This window comes from Calypte anna, chromosome 8 (assembly GCF_003957555.1).
Source record: "Calypte anna isolate BGI_N300 chromosome 8, bCalAnn1_v1.p, whole genome shotgun sequence".
Classification (NCBI taxonomy): domain Eukaryota; kingdom Metazoa; phylum Chordata; class Aves; order Apodiformes; family Trochilidae; genus Calypte; species Calypte anna.
Genome location: NC_044254.1, coordinates 3,950,551 through 3,975,168, shown reverse-complemented (window position 1 = coordinate 3,975,168; position 24,618 = coordinate 3,950,551). Strand labels below are relative to the sequence as shown.

Below are 24,618 nucleotides of genomic sequence, written 5' to 3'. Positions count from 1 at the left end.
TTTATATTCTGCTGCAGTTCATTGAAGCAATTAAAGTTCTGTGTTATTTTTTGGAAGAAAACTTTGAAAACATCTGTGCCAAAGGTGAATTCTTTGCTATCTCATGCTATAACCACATGCTAAAATCTCATGCTCATGATCATATAGATGAGGAAAGGCCCTTATGATTCCATTAAATAAGAAATAAGAACATTGCATGTGAGCACAGAAAGAAAAGTGGGTCAGAAAAAACATCTATAATTTGCATGTGCTCTGTGATGCAGCTGCAACATTCAAAAGGTTTTCTTTTTGCTTTTCCTTCCCTGTTGCATGACAGAATTAATGAAGTTCAGATTAGTTCTCAAAGCCAAAAAGCTACATGGGAATACCTTAGACCAAGTGGTAAAGTGAGTGCTTTTAAGGTTCAGGCTTAAGCTCATGCTTTTAGAGAATGTTTACAATTTTTAGAATCGTGTGGACTTCTGAGACAAAGCAGAGGCTTTTCATCCTTGTTCTAATGAGAACTGGCTGACCCAGACTCCCCCCAGTTAAAAACTCTTCTTCATTTCAAACAATTGTCAGAAGATTCCTTCTCCTCCAGGATTCTGCTTGCTTTAAACACTTTCCTCTCTCCTGAGAGAGCTGTTTGGGAACTCTGTTTCAAGTTGCACACATTCAAGAGCACGTTCTCTTGTCTGCTTCCAGGGATAGGTGTAGGGTTCCTTACATTCAAAACATCATCTGTGAAATTCCTAGAGATATGTGGCAGCCCTGTGTGTGTTCCTTGGTTTATTAGATGATGAAGCATGTTTGGGAATTTAATAGGTAATAGGTAAGTGCATTCAGCACCTTTAGGCTGCTCAAAATGACTCGAAGGACTTTAATTCCACGTCCTGACAGTTGTATCCTGAAATAGCTTGAGTGCAAGACTGGTAGGCTCTTTGTTATTTAAAAAAAAGACACAAAAAAAAGAGACCAAAAAAAAGGACCAAAAAAAGGACCAAAAAAAAAAAAGACAAAAAAAGGCAAAAAAAAGGCAAAAGAAAAGACCAAAAAAACCCCATGAAAAAAAAAACCACCACCAAATCTTAAAGAAGAAAATGTATCTTGTGTGCAAATGCAATAGATGTACACACATCTTATGATTTTCTTTCCTTCATTTTAATATTTTATTCTTAATATTTTATTTGTCTACATCTTGAATGTATTTTAAACCAAAATTTTTTATTAAATTCAAAGATATGATTTATGTTGAAAAACCAATTCTGGCATATTCCAGGATAGATTGGTAGATGGTAATTCACTCGTATCTTTTTGATAGCATTTTCTGCAGCAAATGCAATAGTTTGAGCTAGTTTAAAAACCAAACCCTACCAACCAAAAAGTATTCTTCTTCTTTAATGCTGCTGACTTTACTGTGTCCCTTCTTCAGGGCTGCTTTGTTTCTGTGCTACTCTGAGTTCAGATTGAAATAAGAAATGCTGCTTGTTCAGGTTTCTCATTCTGAGAAATGCAGCCCCATCCAGCTGGTACAAAGCTCCTCTCAGCAGGTGACAGACACTTAGATTTATAGTATACAGGAGATTTTGCCTGTAAAATTCACATAATCTTCTACTTAACTTCCTGCTTCTGCAGAATTCAAGATGATTTTCATTCTTTTTTGGCATAATACAGGCAACTAGAGAAATAGAGAAAGAACAGGACAAAGTGCCTGAACTTCTGTCAGCTTAAATGGAATTCAGTTGACCAAAGGATCTGAGAAACAACGTTTAATGAGGCAAAGCCATATTCAAAAGGGGGGTCTACCAGACAAGTCCTGGCTAGGGACAACAGTATTGATCACCTTAAGAACTCTAAAATGTGATTCTTATGTACAGAGTTTAAAGCTTGTATGAAGTGGAGTGTTATGAAGTGTTGCTTAGCTTATTTCAGTGTTATAAACTGAATATCTATATACTTAATAAAGCAGTTTTTAAAGCCATGTCAGTCATAGTTTGATAGTACTTTTGATTCCTTTCAGTCCAACAGGTTGTATGTGTAAGCAAACTCAAAGAAGTGGAATAATTTTTTGGTAGTAACACCAATCATACATACTGGTTTTATTTCATGTGTTTCCTTTTCAGTGATTTAATCTGAAAAAACTAAATGCAGACTTTGCATCTCAAAATGTTTTATTCTTTAGTGCCAGTAAAACACTTCAGTATCATGAATACTGACAAAAAAAAATGTTGAAATAAAAAAGCATGGTATCCACCCCTGCATGCATTTCTCTAAATAAAGTTATCCTTTGTTTCTTATGTAGAAGAAGTGGCTTGTGATACACACACAAAAAATAATGTGCTGTTTTAGCAGTTATGCTCTTTTTGTGAATAAAAGTATATATAATACATACAATTTATAATGGAATCCAACAGGAACAGGTTGTACCATTCTCTCGGGCCGGGGACAAGAGTGTCACGAAATGGCTATCGGGGCCACATGAAGGCCAGCAGGTACAATCCCCACTGTACACAGAGGTGTCAAACTTTCCCTCTAGTGTTGGTGATTGGTTTGGTTTAATAATGTGTGTGGGTGTTTTCTAATGTTCTTTCTAACTTACATGTTAAAATAAAGGTAGAGACGTTTTTCTTCAGACTTAAAGCTTTCTTCTTCTATGACTTAATCTGTATCATCATAAGGGGTTTTGTTCATTCTAGTCTGCAAATCCAAATTCTGAACCATTAGATCTTTATTCCAGGCTTGAAGATGTTTTACCAGATGTAGCTTTTTAATGCCCACCACTGTGTAGCAATGTTATAGTTCTCACGTGGACAACATAGCTATTCCTTGTGCTCATGGATGGTATTCAAGATGTTTTCTTTGCTGGCAGTTGTGTGTTGCATTTTTTTTCCCCTCTTACCTGGAAGAAGAAATATGCCTGAGAGGAATAATGCATTAAAATTGGCCCCAATTCATTATATTAAGTATTTTTTGCAAGCTGACATAGTAATAAAACTGATTAATTAAAATACAAATTCTGCCTCCATCTTTGTAGAGATGGTGGGAGTAGGTGGGAAAGAGATGACTGTTAACTATGAAACGTTTGTCATGTTAAGAAGCAAGCATTTTCTCACAGATTTAAACTCATGTTGTCATCTATCAATGTCCAAAACTGTTCCTCTATCATCATTCTCATTTCCAATTTACTTCAAATGCTCATGAATGTTTGGATAAAGCAAATCCTGGCTTCAAGGCAAGTTTCAGGCACTGCTCAATTTCTTGGCTTTTCTAGAAAGTGGCTGGGTTCAGCAATTTAGTTACATTCTCCGATTGACATTTACTGCAATTATTCCTCTTGTAACTTTTTTCTGATTGAGAATGTTTTGTAAACCAGTCAGCTTCATAATCTTAATAAAACCTGAGTTTTCTTTTCACAGTGCTGTACCTGCCATTTCTTTTGGCCCATTGCTCTTAGATCATACATGAGGTAGCTGATTAGTAGGGCAGCAGATGCATTAAAACACCTTAAAGCTGTGGTTCAGGGTTCTGCTCTTCATGACTCCTCCTCCCCACTCTCTTGCTTTGATAGTTTGCAGATTTTGCATGTTTCAGCTCTGCTTTGGTTTTGCTGTGCTGATGATCCCAGTGTTTTTAACAAAAAATACTTGATCTTTCTTGCAAGGGCTGAAGAAGAGGTTTTAACACATACAAACAGGTTGAATGTAGTTCAAATGTTTGCTTTTTAAACTTGTATTTCAGTTGTGTCTCTTGGTTTAAATTTTTAAATTAAGGATTACCTCCCTGGCTAATTAATTCTTCTGTTAACTTTTTGCTTGTGAGTGTTAATTCCATAACAGCAATTTGTTGTAACAGCCAAAGTCTTTTTCCACAATGAAGTTGAATAAACTAAAAGTTGAAATTACTAAATTAAAATACAGATGTTTGTGATAATGGTTGGAAAACTGTTTTGGGAAAGATTTTTTTTTTTCACTCAAGTGTCTACATGCTCCTTTCAGCTCTCTAGAATCTGAAGATTTGGCTGTTCATTTGTATCCAGGAGCAGTTACTTTTCAAGGTGTTCTCAGGAGAAAGACTTTGTTGAAAGAAGGCAAAAAACCTGCAGTAAGATTTTTTTTTTTTCTTTTTTTAATTTGTTTTCTCACCTTCTTCCTTTACCCAGTTATAAATATGACAAAATGGCCTTTTGGAACTAATTCATGTGTCTAAAATATCTCCTTTTTATCCTTGCTGATTAAAGTTTAGGGTGTAGCCTTTGTGTTGTTCTGTTTGCTGGATTTACTCAGTTTATAAAGCTGTACCCGTAGTCTAGGGAGTAGAAGTTTAGTGCTACATAAACTTTCTTACAATTCCTGATAACTTTAAAAGAAAAGAGCATGTTCTGTCTTCCAGAACGGTAGGTGGATCATAACAACTTATCAGTAGATAAATTGTAACCTTTGACTTTTGCATTGCAAATAGTTGACTACATAATATAAATCAAAATATATATTAATGACAGTGAGGGATAGTTTATGGCAGTGTGTAAAATGGAAAAGGGATTAATGCCCTCTGACTTAATGAAGTCTTCAATAATGGTTGCAATAAGTATGGAGTAATTTGCAGGAAGTATAGGGTAAGATGTAGAAATTTTTTTTCAGATTAATGACAAAGGGCACATGCTCTTCCTGCATTCTGATATTTTAATGCATTCATGGGTCTACATAAATAATTAGAAACAGCAACTTTGGAAACATGGCTGAGGGCTTTGCAGGACAGTTAGTGCTGTCCTGTTCTTGCAGGATGATGCATGCTCTTTTGCAGCTCAGTGTTATGAAACATTTTACTTGTGTGTTACAATTTATTTTTGCCTTTTCTCTCTAGGTAGCATCTTGGACAAAATACTGGCTGGCACTGTGTGGAACCCAACTGTTTTACTATGCTGCAAAATCTCTGAAGGCTACAGAGAGAAAACATGTATGTAAGAGAGGTGTATTGCAGTATTACCTGCCAAAATTAAAATGTGATTTCCTGGTGTAAATATTGAGTAGTTGAAGATCTGCATGATTTCTGGTCAGTACTATCCTGTTGTCCTGTCAGTCATCTCATCCATATCATGTGCAATAGTGGAAATTCCATGCACTCTTCCATGCTACACCAAAATGGCTGCTTTGCATATGCCATGGGTCTCTTTGAATTTGTTGGTCTCTAAGAGAGGAAGCCATATCATTTAGTCTGCTTTTCTAAAGTAAAAGTCCTATCTCCTGATCATCTTGGAGTCATAAGCAGTTTGTTGCTACTCAAAATCCAGACATTGGTGTGGGAAGACTGAGAAGTCACTATATCTGACATGAAACGTGCTGAGTTCATATATGTTGTAAAATTGGAGTTCTCTTCTGTTTAATCCTGTAATCTGGTAGCTAAAACAGAGTACACAACATTTCATATGTGAAGCAGAGAGCTAGCATGTGGTGCTGGCTTTCCTTCTGTTTGCTGTAGCCTTACTTGAAAGAAGCTAAAAATACTTCACTTATTTGGGGAAGCAGTAAAAGGATTCTCTATAGATGTTCCAGGTATGTTATGATGTGCATGCTTCACTGGGTATTTATAGTGCAGGAGGATGCCATCAGTGATTCTGTTAGGAAACTAGGTAAAACTTGGAATACTTGACTTTTTCCAAGTTCATTTACTACTCAGAACCATTACATACAGTTACCTTGGCCAGTGGTTCAGTTTAATTTGACAACTGTCACTGTAATAGATTTGCTTTGCATAAAGCTTGTAATTCTACAACTAGAGATGTGCTTCTAGAGTTGTTGTAAGGGTATTATCTCTATTATCTCTACTATTATCTTTTTTTGGTACAAAATACTTTTTTTCTTATCCTAACATTTTTATGTTAAGAAAGTAGAGATTTGAAGTTAAGATTCCTGATTAGTAGACTGCTAGATACTTGAACTTTCTATGTGAAAAGTTTGTGTGTAATGTGATCTTAATCTACAAAAAAAACTTAGTATTTTTCACTCTTACTGAATGTATACTAATACTCAAAGTAGTTTAATAATAGCTAATTACATATAGAAATACTTAGACTGTTTCTTTGCATCATAAGTCTGCCCCACCCTACTAGCTGAGATTGCTCAGATGAATTTGAAACTCAAACTCCTTTATTTGTCTTGCCAGTTAAAGACAAACCCAAAGGCTTGTGAGCCAAGCATCCTTGGTGTCCTTAAAGAAGTTTGTTTATTCAGATGCATTTATTTGTCACTGGTGTGACTGAAAGCCTTATGGAAGGAGTAAGTGTCTTTAAAGGTAGTTGGAAGGAGCTGAATTGTAAACTATTATGAACAGAAATGTAAAATAATAAAGCAAAAGCAAAAAACAAAGCTTTTGCTGGCATCATGTCACAAAAAGTTAGTTGTTTTTTCTGGAAACATTGAGAAATGGTTAAGACATTCTTTGTAATGTCAGGCTTCATATTCCTCTCATTGATGAAATGCCTTTAGGCCTTGTGCCAAAATTGGATTTGGTTTTCTTTTAAGAATAGAATGTGAATTTGTAAGTCTCTCTTGTCCACTGTCTGTCAAAAGTACTGAATTATGGAAGACTACCATTCTTGGACCTATTCAATCTGAAGCTTTTTCAGTATTGTGTATAAATGATTTAAAACAATCTAAATAACATCCAAGCTTAGAGAACATGGAAAAATTGCATAACTGGTAATTCTGTTGCTTGGAAATGAGGTATATTGCTTTTCTTTGTGGGTCATCTGGTTATATGTTTCCTTCAGAAGAAGAGTTTCAGTCATTTAAATAATTTGTTCTTTCCTTAGGAAAAGTAAATGAAGTAAAAAAGGTTACAGAATTAAACATTCAAGCCTGATGTCTGATCTGCTTGACTCTTATGGCAAAAGCCTTTACTTTTATCTAGAAATCCAATCATATCCATCTGGAATGGTCTTTAAATATTATTTTCTAGTCTATTCAACTGACTTTTAATATTCCCCAAGTCACTGATGTGTTGTGATACAACTAAACTACCAGTGAACAGAGACTAAGAAGCTAAAATCTGTCTTGCATCCTCATGTTCTTGTGGTTTTGTCCAAACATGTGCCACCAGAGCAGTAACAAAGTTTGCAGATAAAGGCTAGGAGACATTCAAGGTCCTAATGCTGCTAGGATGATCCATCAGAAGCTTTCCCAGCATTAAGGCTTGCAAATACCAAGCAAAGAGTTTGAGCAGCAATGTACCAAAAATACCAACAAGAATCTGAGCAATGCAACTCCCTGGAAAGGGAGATGGAGTGGTAGTAAAAAGCAGTGACTGCTAGAGCAGGCTTATTCCTTTAACAAGTGGCTCTGTGAGATTGGATTGAACTATCCAGTGCAATCCTGGATTTATCTGTACATGGCTGATGTCTTGCTTTTAGCTGGCTAAGGCAGTGAGCATATTTATGTCTGTTTGTGGATGCAAAGCATCTTGTGAAGCTCAGGTCTCTAATAGAGCTTTCCAGGTGCAGCTGTGGTTAAAAATAATGGAATAGCTATTGGCTACAGTTTGGATCATCTTTTATTTACACACATAGTTCACAGTGAATTCACACAGACTTCTGCTTCAAAGGTTATCATAACACAGAGTATAATCTTTATGCTGAAATGAAGGTGGAAAATAACTTGGTGTACAAATATTGTCCAGTGATATTCCCAAGAGGTCAATTCTTCAAAATAAAAAGATTTGAGGACAGATCTAGGTTTTGTTTTGTTACTGTTCAAATTAAATGAATAAAACCAGATTTCTTTTTCAAAGACTGATGCACTTGAGATTTACCTCAGTAAAATAGTCCAGGCATCTTCTGGAGCCATGTAAACATCTGTCTTTTCAGTTTCCTTTCCCAAGGACTCAGACATGGAAAGGAACACTGGCAACAAAAAAGTTAGTTTGCTATTTAAAGTTTCCTGGCTAGATCTCTCATGGTAAATGTCTTGATTACAGACATGCTTTTGACCATTCTGCTGCTGCTATTGCTTCAGGCAACTGAGACTGAGGACTTGGAATGCATCAACACTCAAAAGCTATTCCAGGCTTATAATAGCCAACCTCTTTGGAAAATTACCTCATAAAAATCCTAGGGTAATTAAGCAAAAAGGACAAGAAATCCTCTTGCTTTAAGACATGGACAAGACAGCTCTTCTTCTTATGCCTGAAAGGGAGTGCTTCCAGTTTAGTGTGTTTCCTACATGTGGATCTAGTCCAGTCTATGCTGTAGATATCTGTATGTGACAAACTTTCTTATACTGCATCTACTAAGACAAACTACTAAATATAATGAACTTTTTACTTTAAGGAGTGCACAGGTTTCAGTTATTATTACAGTAGTAGAAATTTGTCTATTACAAGCATGTGAAATTCAGAGGGCAGAGATGTGGTACAGGAGAATGTAAGAGGAATGGATGTAAAATGTTTAAGATTTTATTTCATATGCTGAAATGGTACCTACAAACAAGCTTGAGTGATAAAACTATAGTACCTTTAGGAAAGGCCAATAGTAAAACCAGCCAACTTAGAATTAGTCTTCAAGAGAGCATTCACCCTGAAAAATGTGACTGCACCCATAAAAAAACTTTCTAGTGAATGGGCTGGAAGAATTTTGTCCATTTCTGTGACAACAGCACATGCATGAGAGATTTTTCCATGTTTGTAGATACTTGGAAAAGCAACAGAGGCTTTGTGCTTGAGCATGAACCCTTCTTCACTCCAAGTTTTCCACTGTGTGTTCTATTCAGAATTAAAGCCATTTATTTGTGCTCCAGAAAACTTGGTGTTTACTCAGGCACGTTCTCTGAAATACCTTGGTGAAGAACACTGTCATCTGAGGAGTTATGCTCAGCCCCAAAGAAAATTATTTGAATATTAGAATGCTGTTAAATATCAATGGGACATTTAGAGGAGATTTGTAGGCGTGAAAAGTCTGTTCACAAACTGGTTCAGAGTTTCTTATTCAAAGACTGATGGATAAATGTCTGAGATCAGAACAAGGATAATTAATGTTAAGGCTTATAGTTTTCTATGTGTATAAAAAGTGTCATTCCAGACAACAACCTAAATTGGCCTCTATAAAAAAGCAAAGAGGATCCAGGAACATGAAATTACAATGAGGCTTTGATTCCCTTCATGTTACCAAAGCAGACTTGGTGTTTGCAAGGCTCTGTGCATCAGTGGAGACTGAACTGCCCTGGGGGTTCTCTGTAAATGTGGACTACAAATGCAGCAGTGCACAGGGGTGGAAAGCTGACATGTTTCAAGTGTTGATGGATTGATGGCTGGCAGGAAACACTTTTCCTTGTGTGGAGCTTTTTACTGTTTGGAGAAGTACCATGGTTACCTAATTGTTCTGAATAAAATGAAAAAAACCAAGGGAGCTTTAGCAGTTTTGGTTGCATGGTAATTTCATTTATTGTATACATATTGTTTATGGTATATAATGTAGTACAGGAGAGTTCAAATATGGGGTTTTTTATGAAACTCTAGAAATTAATTCAGTTCAAGAGCTATGGAAGTTCAGTGGATGGTTTAGTTTTGCATTTGTTAAAGCACTTTTTTTACTGAGTGCAATAATGTTCATACAGTGCAGAAGTCTGACACATTTTGGGTGAGCAATACTCCTTTTAATGGTTATTCATTCTGAGAAGTTCTGTTTTCACTAATTCCATATAAAATTAATAACATTTCTTAATGCTGTTCTTCCTTTGAAGTTACTGTGTCTTCAACAACGTCACTGAGAACAAGTTCCCTTCTGAGTAGTTGTTCTGTGCAATGTGGTCAGTTTGAAGCTGCTGGGTTTATTTTAGTTTATGTATCTGCTTGTGTTTTCAGTTCAAATCCACCCCAAGTAAGAATGTCTCAGTGGTGGGCTGGATGGTGATGATGGCAGATGACCCTGAGCATCCAGATCTCTTCTTATTAACTGATTCTGAGAAGGGTAAGCAATGCTAGCACCAAGGTTGGAGTGCTTTGCAGAATAAATATCAGCTTTGCAGAGTTATTCATAAGCAACTACATGAAATTGGAAGGATGTTATATTTCACTTATTCAGCTGGTCTTCAACATGTTATGTTTATCTCCAGAATACTAAAACTGTGGAGAATCTGTAGAGTCTTCATTGACTTCTAAGAACTCTCCAAATTTTGACAACTCCAATTGTGATTCTTTTAATTGAAAGTATTAATCTAATTTTTTTAAAAGTATGTTTAGACACATGTGAAAATGTAACAATTAAAGAAGTTCAGTATTCAGCTAACACCAGCTGGTAGGCCAGTCCCTGCTCTTCTCCTAATGAAAAACAAAACTCAGACCAAGCCATCTGTTCAATTGTAGTGCTAGTACCAGGAAAAGACAAGCAAAAAAACCCAGACTAAAACTGAGACATCTTGACTGTTTTCCAGAGAAGCCTTGAGTTCCCTTACCCAATGGAGTGGTCTGGTTTCAGTATAAACTTTCCTTTCCTTTTCCTTTCCTTCCAAGAAATTGTTGCTTTTCCATAGCACTTCAAATGATGTAGGAAGTGTCACTAGAAGTTCTGATAAAGGGGCTTAAAATATATTGCTTTGTCTACTTCCATTTTCCTCCATTTTATTTCCAAGCCTCTATTACTGACATCACTGATCTCCAATGTAAATTATGAATATTTGTCAGCTTAAACTCAGCAACAGCAACTTGAAATGTTTTTGTAACACTTGGACTTTCTGAACACAAGAAAGCACTTTGAACACCAGCACTGAAAATGCTAATCTGGAATGTATCAGGATGTTTAGGAAAAGTTTTCAAATGTTTTTTTTTTGAAATGTAGCTTTTTAGATTGTCCTTCAGTGTCATCTTGCCCTTCATAAAAAAAATAATGAAATTATATTTTATACAAATAGCAATAATGGCAATGAATTAAACCATTTTTTTGGTGTGGTTCTGTGAAATGTTTTGTTCTTTCCCAGTTGGCAGATGTGTTGGTTGCAGTTTAGGATGTTGGAAAGGAAGACAGGCAGACTGCAGCTTCTCTTGCACTAAGTCCAACAATTAAGTTGCACCTATGTGGGACAAAGTGTGAAGATACACTTCACACTTTGATGTTAAATCTTTTCATAATGTTTTAACTTAAATTTATTTCCATATGAGTATGATTTAAGTATATAAATATATAAGTGTATATTAAGTATGTATTGTCTACGTTTCTTCAGGTTTTTTCATCAATTTTTTCTCTACCTTTCTCACTTAGGAAATTCATATAAATTTCAGGCTGGAAACAGAATGAATGCAATGCTCTGGTTTAAACACCTGAGTGCTGCCTGCCAAAGCAACAGACAACAGGTGAGAGCAAGGTGTTGAAAAGGAATATAAGTTGTTAAGAGCACAACTGATGGATTTCAAGAGAACCAAGCTAAAACTGAGGGCTTTGTATGAACCATCTACCCTGAGCAGCTTGTATACTGGTTTTACATGCTTATTGATTTGACTTAGCTTTCCTGTTTGTCCCTTTGCAAGCAGAAGAGCTTCTCTGGTAATGAAGCAAGATTTGAGACTGTCTTGAGGGTAACTTAAATCACTGGGGAAATGGAAGGAATGCTCTAAAATAGCTCTTCCAGTGGCAGTATTTTTATCATTGCCCATTTTTAAAAGGCTATTTTAGTTATATACCAGGCTGTTATCCATAACATTCAATTTCACTTCCAGATAACTCTCCCATAGTGCCCTTTTGTTAGGTCCTGGGTATGCATGTTTTCTCTTCTTTGTGTATATTTCTAAAATGATGAAAAAATGGTTTTGTCCCCGGTATACTTGCAGACTTTGAAACCAAAAGTAGAGTTTTCCATGAATCAAAAAGGAAGATAAGAGTGATCCAACCTCTGTTAAGCTCTCTTGAAATATAAATTGTTACTGACCTTTTTTTCATCAGCAAAATCCTTTTTAAGTTACCACTTTGTTTTCCTGACATTTCTGTTTTCCTTTGCACATGTATTTATTGAGTTCCCAGAGCTAAAGCACTACTGAATATGAAGGGCAACAAATGCACCTTTCCAGATCCTTTTGTGCTTTCTTGTTTGGTTCTGCTTCTGAGAGAAATCTAAGGAGTAAGAAGTGTTGCAGAAGATTCCTTGAAAATATTTGAGGCAGTGCAAAGGAGAGGAAATAGTGTTCCTGGCTGGAGAATTTGGAAATAATAGCAAAGAATTTGCAAGAAAGTGGTAACTTCCAGGCAAGCCTGAGAACTGCCCTCTGAAGACAGCTTTTAATCAAGAAGGGTTAATACTATTTAATGCAAACTTATTTAAAGCATTCAGCCCCTGCCTTGTGCAAAAGAAACACACTTAAGGATCTTAGTGGGGCCTCCTGTGGAAGATACAGTGTAGGAAAAGGGAAAATAAGTGTAGGAGACTTGTTTAAAAATTTGGGAGTATTAACAAAAAAAAACCCCACCACTGAAAGATGGAAACCCCTGCTACCAGGGTTTTGTTTGTTGCATGTTTTCTGTCATGCTGAGTAGTTGTACTTTATGGGTTCTTGGAACAGAGTTGCTCCCATAGAAGTAGCAGTGCTTCACACAAAGTTTAGATGAAGTTTTGTTTACCAGGTGAGTAAAGAAAAAAAAAAAGATCTTGTAAATTTTTTCTCCTTTATTTTGGTTTGACTCTTGAACAGTGCTTTCCCTAGAGAGGTGACTTCTGGTGCTGTTTAAAATGGGAGATTTTGTGCTTGTTAACAGGTGACTGCCTAAGTAAGGTAGGGTGTAAAGGTGCATTTGATAGAGTTGAGTAACACTGGGAACTGGTTTCATAGATACTATTTTTAATTTAATGGTGGAACTTTAGCCCAGTTGATCATCCATGCTTTTACAGGTAAATAGTAAATGCAAACCAAGAAATGCTTACTGCAAATCTGAGCAAACTGAATATTTATTGACAGTCATCAGGAATGTGGTGACTCTTTGCCTGTGGTGCCTGAGTAGACGAAAGATGTTGCTGTCAGGCAGTTTCCAATGGGGATATAAACAAATGTATTGCAAACTGGCTTTTACCTTCATGAAAGGGAGTGATGTCTGCAGCAGGCATTCTGACTTCCTGGGGGAAAATCCCAGGCAAATGGGATTTTAAAAAATGTGTCATTTTTTAAAACTAGTCTCAAAAATACTAAAGAGCCCACATCAATAACTGGCCTGTGTGCCAAGAATTCTCTACCTGGGACTCACGTGAGAAGGTTCTACTTGAAGATTGGTGCTGAGATTTATCATGTTAAGGTCATTTTGCTCACAACTTAAATCTTAAAAGTCATCAAAATGAATAAGTTCTACAAGCATATCATAAAATTATAGACCATGCAGCAGCTTAATATCTTGGTTATATCTGGGGTTTCTATGGCTCTAGGCTTTTCTGTACTGCTAAATGAAACTTGCTTTCCTCCTCCCCTTTTTCCAAGAGACAGCAATGTGCATTTCAAACAGCAAACATCTGGCTCCTCTTTGAAGCAGTGGAATGTAAGTAGCTACTACCTAAAGTACAATCTGCTGTCATTTATATTTTTCAGGTTCCTGCCAACTTGATGACCTTTGAATAATAGCTAATTCAAAAGAAAGGGAGAAAAAACCCCAAACAATCTGAACCATCTCATGATCAAGAAGGAGGTCCTGATGAAAAATGTGCCAGCTGTATTCTGTGCCAGAACAGAGCCTGTCAACTCAATCTCTGAACTCTGGAGCCCTGAACAAAACCTCTAATGGTTGGGGAGTAGTCCCCTGAATTAAAAATGGAGTTGCAATGTGAATTGCCATGGACCATGCTTTGTTATAATCTCTGAACTGACCTGTGGAAACCACTGCCTTAAAGAGTGAAAGGAAAACCAACATGAAACACCAAATAGTGTGTGTGAAACTTGTGGCGGTGCTGTGCTTGAGTTAAATAGATTGTAGCTTGAGTTTCTTTTAACTTTATACTAATTTTGAAAATAACTCACCTTTTTAGGCATTCTTAAGAAAACAAGTAAACTGGTATTTAAGAGCTGTATCAAAAGCTATGTATGAGCTGGTGAAAGAGGTACTACACGTTCTAGAGATGTTCTTTAGACTATACCAGGAGTTCTCAATGGGATCTTGTCCCATGTACACTTAGTCTGGAGCAATGTTATTTCTCTCAGACCTGCAAGTGTAAGAAATGTAACACCTGCAAGTTCAAAATAGCATTAAGCTTGGAAACTTTAGTACTGTATGTACCTGTTCCTGCAAGTGGCACAAAGGCTGAGCACTCACCAAAACATATTTTGGTACTGTTGTTGCCCAATTCCTGGTTACAAACATAATCACATGTTTTGGGTGGTTGGTGTGCATGCGTGGAAGAGACAAAACTGAAAGCATTGTTGGGTCAGAACTTAGTGTTTTCTTCCCATTTGTTCCTCTATCTGTTACTCTCCTTGTGAAGGTTGAATGATAGGAAAACCAACACCTGGGTGTGTAGCTCACTGAAACCTTTTACTTCTCTGAGTATCTGTTAATTATCACTTAGGGACCACTGTTAGTGTATGGTGTTTCATCATATCACTTAAGATCACCATTATAAAAAGGTAGAGGCACAATTTCAAGCTTTTGTGTTCTCATTTGGCAGTAACTGATTTCAGTGTCTGTCTTGGTCAAAATAATTGACATTGTGCAGTATTGATAACATGGCCTAAAGCAGACCTTACATACAGAAGCTTGTTTGATCTTCAGGCAAATAAATTAGAAGGCAGGATAAACTTGGGAGAGTAAAGTTGTAGGGGCTATCAAAATTCTGTCCTTGACAGGATTAATTCTTGGTCCTTGAAATAACTCACAGAAAAAACATCATGTTTGTAAAAAAGGAACCATGCTTTATATGTGTATTTTATGCTTAAGGATTTGATTCCTACTTTATTTAGGTTTCCTTAATGCCACCTAGATAGCTTCCTGGATGATTAATGTTTCTTCAGTCTTCTAAAATATGATCTTTGTAAAGCAAGGAGGTGTTGTCCAAAATATGACTCCAATATCAGAACATCTAAGTCTGTGGAAAAGTATTAACTGTTCAGTTGAAATTGTTGTTTAGTGACCATAAATATGCTTGTAGATTCCACCATAAATTCTCCTTTTTTAGAAACAAGCAAGCTACCTATCAGTCTGTGGCAGAGTTCTCTGACTGACCAATAAAGGTTTCTACTGGTATTGAGAATGTATAGCTTGGTGATTGCATCTCAGTAGAAGCCTATAAATTCACTTTTTATTTGTTGTGGGGTTTTTTTGTTTTCTTTTCCAGAGTCAAATTAATCTCTTAATGCAAAAGATGAGTTTCTGGTTTCAGTGGGACAAAAAGGATACTCCAGTCTCACAGTAAAAAAAAACAAACCCAAACCAACAAATACACAACCCCCAACCACGTGGTTGTGTAAAGGGTAATAGGTTGGTTTATGTTTCCAAAAATTGTTCTTGTGAATTGGCTCTTAGTAGAAAGAAAGCAGTAGAAAGATGAGAAAGATGCTTTTGTCAGAGTTACCCCCCAAGCACAGTGGGAATTTGTGTACCTTTTGCATTTTTGTTCCTATTTTGATGGGGAATGTATAGTCTGTTCTGATCCTGAAGTCTTGTATTTTGGGAAGGGGTTCCTTGTCCTGAATCCCTCTGCAATTCAAACATCTCCCAAGTTTACCCATGTTGGGTGTGTAGTAAAGACATCATCTTTGTAGCCAGTAGTGTTACTGTAGTAGACTTTGCACAACTTGAATTTTGTTTTTCTTATTTTACAAATTGGTTAACGTGTGTTTCTTCCCAAGAACTGTCTTTTAACAATGTGTGTACTTTTTAAAAGCACTGTGGATATTAGCCTGTGGATTTTTACTTTTAAATAAGCTATTATTGGTTCATTGCAGCATAACTGTGTCTGTTGTTCTGTTAGTGAAAGAAAACATGCAACCAGGAGCCACAGCCTGACATCTCACAGCTTTGCTGAAGACAGAGCCAGGTCAGAAGGTGTCATTTTTTATTGGGGAGTTTTTTGTTTTTCCAGCTGTTTTGAGTTAGGTTTTTGTGGTAGGAAGATGGCGTGGAAAACAGTTCACAAATCATCATTTAGTGAATTGTTACTGTTATGAATTTCCACTGTTTGCAAGCTTCCTACTCTTCCTTGTTTGTCTACCCTCACATATGCTGCTTTTTGTGGGAGAGATTGAATATTGTAGTAGGAGTTACTGAAAAAGTGGAGCCAGAGGAGCTGGAGTGATTAATGATAACATGGAAGACATTATTGGCACTTGTAACAATGAGTAGCTCAGTATTTTCCTATTGCTATCTCCCATTGAGCCACATAGTCCTTACAGGGCAATGCAGAAATACCAAAACCTCACATATTTTTAGATAAATGGTGCTCAGAAAGAGGTGATGGTTTTGTTCCCTGAGGCAAAGCTGCCTCAGTTAAACTTCAGAAAGATTCAGACAAATCAGATGCACTGTAAAGAACATAGTAATGCCCTTTCTTTAAAAAAGGGGTTAAAAAAAATCAGTTTAAAACAGTGCTGAGAAAACAAGGACAGTAACTAGCTTGTGGTTACTTTACCAAGAAAAGGGTTTATAGAAGTATGCAGATTTGAAAACATACTGGGAACAAAAGCATGAAAAAACACTGCAGGATTTTAATAGTTATCTTTTCCCCAGTAGAAGTAAATTAATGTAATTTTTCTTGCAAAGTCATCCCCCTCTGTTTGCATTTATACATTTTCAGCACTAGTCCTCTTCTATTTTGTCAGACATAACAAACATTTAAAGGAAATGCTTTCCCATCCAGCAGAAGCAGTGGCAGTGTTTGGTGCTGCTAAGGCATTTGAGGAGGTCAGGTTCCTTTTGATAAAAGGCAAATTAATCTTGTGGTTTTGGTTAACTGCAGCAAATCTTCTCCAAGTCCAGATCAGGTGAATGACAGGATATTGTTTCTTCTGGCTCTGTAAGTGGCATTTTTCTTTTTTTTTTTTTTTTTTTCTGGGTTTTTTTTTGGGGGGGTTTTGGTGATTTTTTGTTGTTGTTGTTTTTTGGTATGCTAACTTACCAGCATTGGTAGTTCCAGTATTTTCCATGACTGGCTGTACTATACTGCCTAAATCACATCAGTTAATTGTTTAATCTTTCTACAGTGAAACATTTTTTTGAAATTTTGTTATTATTTGAGTATTTCCCTTTTTCAGTGTTTTTATTTCTAGAAGTGGCTTGTGCATAAGGTGATTTGGCTTGGGGAAGTTGTCATTAAAAGAATCTGTACGAGTGGGCATATAATTTGTTTGCAGGGGTTATTTATTTCAAACCATCATTCTGATTTGTAATGCATCAAGAGGGGTGAGTGTTTGGATTTAAGGAGGACTTTTGTCAGTGCCTTATTATTACCAAGATGTTCCTTACAATCATTGCATTTCTGCAGAAATTAGTTGTTTTGGTTGATAAAAGTAGTTGTGGCTTGAGTTGCTTTAGGGGTTTTTTTTCTGTACTTGAATAGCCTCTTTTTAGGAAAAGTGCAGAGGCATCTGGACATCTGCTTGGACTTATTCAGCTTTTTATCAGAAATAGCTCAGACTTCTTCAAAATTAATATATTTTCATTTTGTTATGTCTCTAAATAGATTCAGTAGGGGCGGGGGTAATGGAAAAGGGTAGTCCCAGATATGGTCTAGACCAGATGAACTTAAAGCATTGAAGAGCATTCTTACCAGATCTGTTTCTTAAAAGCTTTTTGTTAATGTAATATAAATACTACAGGAGAAAACTTCAGGCAAAGAGAAGGTTTGGGTGAATTAATTTTTTTCTTAGTATTCCATAAGCTGATTTTTTTATATTTTATTTCTAGTGCCAACACTGTGTAGAGACTACTGTGCTTCACTGAAACAACTGCAAGTAATTGTTTTAGTAGCAAATCTTTATAAGCTATAGAAGGGGAAATGTAAGAGAGAATGTGTTGTTCTTAAGCAATTAAATATTTGTTTCCCTGGAATACATTGAGGGTTAATTGAAGTCTTTATTAACTCAGATGTTGGGAAGTGAAACATAATTTTGAAATTAATCTTATGCTTTCTAAGGATCTTCATAGATAGAAGCATTTGGTCAATGGAGAAAAGACAAATTACTTAGTTTAGCCATGCCTGTTGCAGAACAGAGCTGAGAAGTTTCCTTGAAGTTACGTTGATAAGAAAGGTGTATGAAATGGCATGGCGTGGTTCTGGCTGTTACTCTGATCTTGCTCTTCAATGACTAAAACCATTGTAACTATTCTGTTTCCTTTGTCTGTCTGGTTAGCTTATTATTTGCTGTTCTTTGAGTAAGTTCTGGCCTTCTTGTGTTACCTGAACATATTCCTTACCATTCCAAAGCTGTTCACAGATGAAACTGAGTATCAGTATAGATTGATGAAACGTTGAAATAAAGAGTTCTAGGGTGACTTGTTTTTACAGGCACTTCTAACTCCTTCTGTGGTGGAGCAAATCCATTCAAATACTACTGTTTGGAATGTGAAAAGCACCAGGAAATCCTCTGTGTCTATGTCTTACAATAATCCTGTAAGGACCAACCATCACTGAAAGGAGGATCAAGGTTGTCATGAAGTAAACACAAGCCATTTTGAATGTTCCCTGCTGGCGTGAGGCTTTCTAGAGATAGAGGTATAGCACTATGATCTCATTGAGTGATGTGCAGTTTGGCTGTCCTCTAGCCTTGTTTTTTTTTTCCTTTTTCTCTTTTTTAATACTTTATTCTGTGTATGCGTGTGAAAATTGTGTGTTTGCATAAGCTGGTTTAAATTAATTTAAGTACAGGTTTCAAAAATCTTTCCTACAGAAATAAATGATTTAAAAGATGACCTGTGTTTGAAGTTTTAATTTCTCATTTAAAAGCTCTGTTGATACCAGGTTTTACAACATGGGATTTGACTGTCTTTCAGAACAATGCAGAGATCAGCTGGAATTTTAGTGTTTTTTTTTTAATGAACCTCTAAAACGTAGCATATAAATGCACCATTGTCTGTTGGCACAAAAGGGAAAAACTAGCAAGAAAATACAGTTTACTGAAGAGCTTTATTTTTGACTTCAGAGATGAATGTGTTAAATGATGTGGTTTTTCTCTCCATGGTAGTTTATCAGATTTTTTTTCTGTTGTCTCTATACTTACACGTGATAAATTTAAACTCACTGAAAGCAGTCATCTGGCAGATTGGTTCTGAACTTAAGGAGCAACTACATAGAAGAAAAACTAAAAGTGAAGAATGATTGAGTAGCATGCAAAGGCTTTTACTCATTAGCTTTTTGTATGGTGTTGCTTCTCTTCCTTCTGTGCCTTTTTAATTCTGTTAAACCTTATGAAACAGGATCACACAGCTCTCAGTAGGAAATACTAAGGGTCATGCTGGGGAAATGCTTATCAGATTATGAGCTGTGGGCTCCTTCTCTGTTTGTTTTGTTTTCCACTTGATGGAATGATTCACTTTAAACTATATACAAAGAGAGAATGAATAAAGTAGATTTCTGTGCACCCCCCTTTTTTCATATTTCCAAATCACTGAGTTTGAAGAAATGCTGTGTGATCAATAGTGAAAAAAGATACTAGAATTAACTAGCTGGTTATTTCTGTTTTCCTTTGGGGTTTTTTGTTCCTTTCAAAGGACTTAGTTACTCATCAGTTTCTGGCAAACAGATTTCTGATGAGCTGCTTTGTGAACTTGAATGCTGACTCCGTGCTCCCTGGCATGAGCCTGAGACTGCAAGTTAAGAGGCACAGAGTAAAGTAATCCTGTCTGTTCAGATACCTCTTCTTGGAAAAGACTTAGTTTTTTCCCTCCTGTTTTAACTCCATCTCAGTCTACAACAGAGATAATGATGCTAAATCTTCCCTTTAGCTCCATCATTTGTGACTGCTGTCCTTGATTTTCTTGCCTATAAATACTCCAGGGCTGTGACATCTTTCTGTAGTAGCTGTTAGAAGTAGCTGGAGTGGAAGGTTTTGAAGCATATTTTTGTTGTTATTTTTTTCATGTCAAGGACTCCTTTGGCCTCTTTCTTTATGTTCTTGTTTCTTGGACCACTGCCCTATAAGAGAGGGCCTCCCATCCACAGAGTGAGAAAACAGGTGCAGGGAAAGGCACCTGTTACTTTCCTTGATTCCCAACTGGAATGATTTTCCCTGTGGGTGTATTTCCTGCTGTATTTCACCAGGTGTGCTTATGCCAGTGAGTCCATCAACTGGATTTTCCTTTGGAAATTTTGGTTTTGTAACTTTGCCTTTGGTTTTTAGTTTGGGGTTTTTGTCTGTTTGTTTTTTTCATTTTGCCTGTGAAGGAATCACAGTGAAAAGAGAGAGGGCTTTTCATCTGTAGAAGAAATGGAGAAACAAAACCACAGAGGCATGAAATAAGCAAGGTATTTTTCCCCTTTTGTATTAAGCTTACATTTCTTCAAGTGAGGATGTTGGGTAACAAAAATATAAGTGGGTGATACAGATTGTATTGTTTTTACATGAACTTTATGCCTTGATTGAACAGTAGGGATATATATAAAAGAAAATTGAATGTAGAAGACTGGATTCATGCTTTTAACTTGTAAGTAATATTTTAGTTTTCACTTGAATTGAGTACTATTATAGAAGCATGCATCTTTCCATAGGTGATATTTATCTTTGCACTGGTATTTACCTCTTTCAGTTTTTGGTTCAGTTTGAGGACAAAATGCACATCCAAAGTAAAACTTTCTGCTTGTCTCCCTGAACCTCCACTCTAAATGTCTTTATCTTGGTCTTTAAAAAAAAAGTGGCTTGTATATAATGAGTATAACATGAGAGAGCAGTACAGGAACTTTAGAAGCTCCAGTGTATAATACATTGCAGTTTTTAGTCTGAAGCATTCCAAAGGGTCTGCTCAGATGAGATCTGCAAAGGGAAAATTTAAGGTGGTCAGCTTAAAACAATGGATTTTTTTAAAGTATAGCAAAACAATGAATGACTCAGCCATTTTATTTTTTTTAAGCTAAAGAGAGACCCTTGTACAAGACTACAGCCAGCAGCAAAGTGTTGATGTGTCTTTCATTTTCTTTTCAGGTAAGAAAATCCTTCATTATGGAAATGGGTAAGGGGCTGGACTGTTTTAAGGTTAAGTAATATAGCTGAATATTTAAGTAATTCATTGCCTGTTGAACATGCATGTTACAGCCAATGGTAAGCTGTGGCTTGTGTTGTTCACTACATGACTGTGCAGAAATTCTTTAGTGCTTTAGAATTACTGTCTAGAATATAAAAAGCAACTCATATTGTAGGCAAAGCTGTTTGGTGATAGAGTGAGCAAGCATGAGAAGAGGGAGCCATTGAGTCATAGTGGAGCAAGCCCAGAGCAGTGGCTTAAAGCAAAATTTATGGTGTTGGGAGTAGCTCAGTAGTGTTGCCTGACACAAGAGGAAAAACCTGCAAATTCTGAGTTGCTAATGCTGAAACAGCAGTATGCTCTTCAGTGAGTTTATTGTTCTGACTCAAGCTCAGATAGATGTTTACAGTCTAAATGGAATAATTATGATCTATTACATTTCTTGATTTGGGGATATTTGGCAAGTGTTTTATAAACTTGTGGCTTGTGCTACATATAAAAAATACTCTGTATAGGCAGTTACTCAACCTGAGCCCCTCTCACCTCAGTCATCAGTTCCCCATCAGTATGAAATCTGTGATGTTACACCAGTGCTGTTTTTTCTCCTAATACTGATACCTTCATCAGAGGCTTTTGAGGAAGGAATAAACTTTACATCATGCAGATGAGTGACCTTTTAGCAAGGTAAGTAATTTCTGACCCTTGATGACTAACTCATGTATTAAAAGCTTTGTAGTTTCATTTTCTTCAACCAATATAAAGATGTCTGTGATAATGAAAATGTTTCTGCTAATCTTGGTTTCCTTGATGTAATCCATCAAAATGTGTGCTAAGGAAAATTAAACCACTTCTGTCAAATAAAAATATTTGACATCTATGTTGAAAAGTAGGTTTAAAATAACCCTCCTCCAGAAGCTTACTTTTTAATGTTGACTATTTCACTGATCTGGATTATTGAACAGGCCACAATAAGCACAGTTGAGAGCTATAGGGACTTGTCAGATAAGAATAAATAATAATTAAAACTTAACACATACCAATGCCACTACTCTGCTCTTTTGAGACCCCACCTGGAATACTGTGTGCCCAGCATAAGAAAAGTGTAGGACTCCTGGAGGATGTCCAAAGGAGAGTCACAAAAATACTCAGAGGGCTGAGCTGGAGCACCTCCCCTGTGAAGCCAGGATGAAGAAGTTGGGGTTGTTCAGCCTGGAGAAGAGGAGGCTCCAAGATGACCTTACAGCAGCTTTCCAATACCTGAGGGGGCAAGCTGAGGTAGGGCTTTGCACAGGCTTCTAGTGAGAGGACAAGAAACAGTGGTTTAAAACTTTTAGGGTTAGGAATTAGGAGGAATTTCTTTCCTGTAAAGGGTGGTAAGGTGCTGGAACAGGTTGCCCATGGCTGCCCCATCCCTGGTTTCAAATACTTGTGAGCCTCTGTTCATCTTAATTTAAATTGTGAGGGTCTCAGCTACTCTGGAACAGCAAAGTTAAGTGTTGCAGATTCTCCAGAGATGGACTCTGGTTCCTTTGCTTATTAGTATTAGAAAATTAATCATAACAACAAATAAAATATTTGGTACATAAGCAATTACACAGCAGGGAAGAATTCTTCCTAAAAGATCATGCTGAAGATTTGAAGCTGTAGCACATTCATTATGGTAACACAAATCTTAAGCTATGTGAATCAAGATCCATAAGAGTTCCATTAGCACACTTGGAAAGTGGGTCCAGCTTTGCAAAAGTATTGACAGCATGTCACATTCAGAAGTGTTTTTTTTTTATTAAAAATTAAACAAAACACAAGTGGCTTAACAGTTACTTGACACTGCCTGCACACTTTAATTTCCATTAAAACTGAAGTTGCCATGCTTCTCATTTTAAGTGGAAATGGTGTTAAGTTTGTCACTACTGGCTTTTATTTTCTCCCAGTAAAAATATGTTTGTATCAGAGTGACTTTTGACAGGAAATCTCTGTGAATGTGTTTGTCTTGCTCCTCCAGATGAAAATTGCTATACCAGTCAGCTTATGGGAGGATAAAATTTTTCTTTTTTTTTTCCCCAATTCTGTCAATTCAAATCTAATGCTTGCAGCTACATATGGGAACAAATGTGTTTGTTTCTGTTTGAAAGCCTGTTCTAGGAAGAGGTGTCTCATCCCAGTGCACAAAGGCTGTTGATTTTTGTTGATTTTGTAAAAGCAGTATCTGTCTTTTCTGCTGGAATATGTACATTAGCAGATGTCTGTAAACAAGCTTGGGAAATTTTACCTCATACTCCTGCTTCTCTCAGTCCTCAGGAAGTTCATATGGCTGTGCTGGGACTACTTCTGGGGATCCTTTCAGTCCCCACCTGATGTTCCTTGGTAGCTGCTACTGGATTAATGTATCCCTTGTGCTCTGCCTTGACAAGATTTTCAGCAGGCTGCTGGGCAGAGACTCTTGCAGCCTGCATCAAAACCTGCTCCTTCCATCTGCCCTGTAGCAACTCTTTAGGCAGAACCTCTGAGGGGCATTCAGGGAGTAGGATGAAGTCCATTTTTCTGTTGCCATGGGACTAATGCTTCATCAATGTGCACTGGTCCTTGGTAGGACCATCCAGGAAAATTTTAGCTGTTTGCCAGCATTGTAAGAAATGTTGCTAATCCTAACTGAAAAAAAATAATCAATCTTATCTAACGTGGAGCACCTTGATTCCTGACAATTTAGCACTTTAGTTGAGTTTAGTACAGATTTTTACTTTTTATCCCCTCGATTCAGCTTTTGTCTAAAAGGGATTGTGAAATCCTTCACAGATCAAATGGAAAAAGAAATAATTTCTGGCACCTATTTGATCAGAGAACAGTAAACAAGCAGTCTTCCCAAGCTTTTAAAATACAGACCCTTATTTTGTTAGGATGTACAAATCTTTGCAGTCAAACAAAACAAAAAAAACTCCCCAGTTTAACCTGCTGGCTCATGAAGTTTGCCTCTGTTTTTGCAAAGATGTCCCATGGGTGTTTAGTTATTTCTATGGGCATGATGGAGTAATTTATTTTTCTACTGAAAGGTGGTGGTTCCCATAGTGTATATTTCCATAGCACAGCATCAGACTTCAGTACTGATTATGCCTTTTTGTGGGCAACTTAGAAGGCACCTCACTAGCCAAGTGTTTGGAGGAGGCTTTTTTTGCTTTTTTTTTTCTTTCCCTAGCCCAAGATTGTTCAAGAAATGCTGAACACAGTGCTTAATGATTTCCAGTGCTTTCTCCTGACATTTTAGTTTTTGAGAATGAGCAATGCCTCCACTGGGGACTTCCCTGGCAGATCCATGTCTGAACAGCCAGGGCTGGCTTCCAAGAACATTAAATTCCAGCTGCTTTTCCATCCAAGGCAAGGCTAGCTTAGTATCCCCCTTCCTCCCTGTGTCTTTACAGCAGGAGATACCCAAGCCAATGTATTCGTCATGTTTCTGAGCCTCCCTGCTGCTTGATTTATGCAGAAGGGAGTGGAGAGAGAGATTCCAGAGCTATACACTTGAGTGT

At 36.8% G+C, this 24,618-nt stretch overlaps 1 protein-coding gene across 5 annotated transcripts in view; it reads left to right on the top strand.

Annotated features, from left to right (window-relative positions):
• RALGPS2 (Ral GEF with PH domain and SH3 binding motif 2) overlaps positions 1–15,224 on the top strand; it is an 87,439-nt gene extending 72,215 nt beyond the window's left edge. For 4 of the 5 annotated variants that reach the window (XM_030455085.1, XM_030455087.1, XM_030455088.1 and 1 more), the window contains exons 15-20: positions 2,394–2,471; positions 3,975–4,080; positions 4,840–4,932; positions 9,829–9,934; positions 11,222–11,313; positions 13,525–15,224. In XM_030455085.1, coding sequence (XP_030310945.1) covers positions 2,394–2,471; positions 3,975–4,080; positions 4,840–4,932; positions 9,829–9,934; positions 11,222–11,313; positions 13,525–13,554 — 505 coding nt within the window. In that variant the 3' untranslated portion in view covers positions 13,555–15,224. The remainder of the gene's footprint in view (positions 1–2,393; positions 2,472–3,974; positions 4,081–4,839; positions 4,933–9,828; positions 9,935–11,221; positions 11,314–13,524) is intronic. The other variant, XM_030455086.1, reaches the window with a different exon arrangement.
• The last annotated feature ends 9,394 nt before the right edge of the window (positions 15,225–24,618 follow it).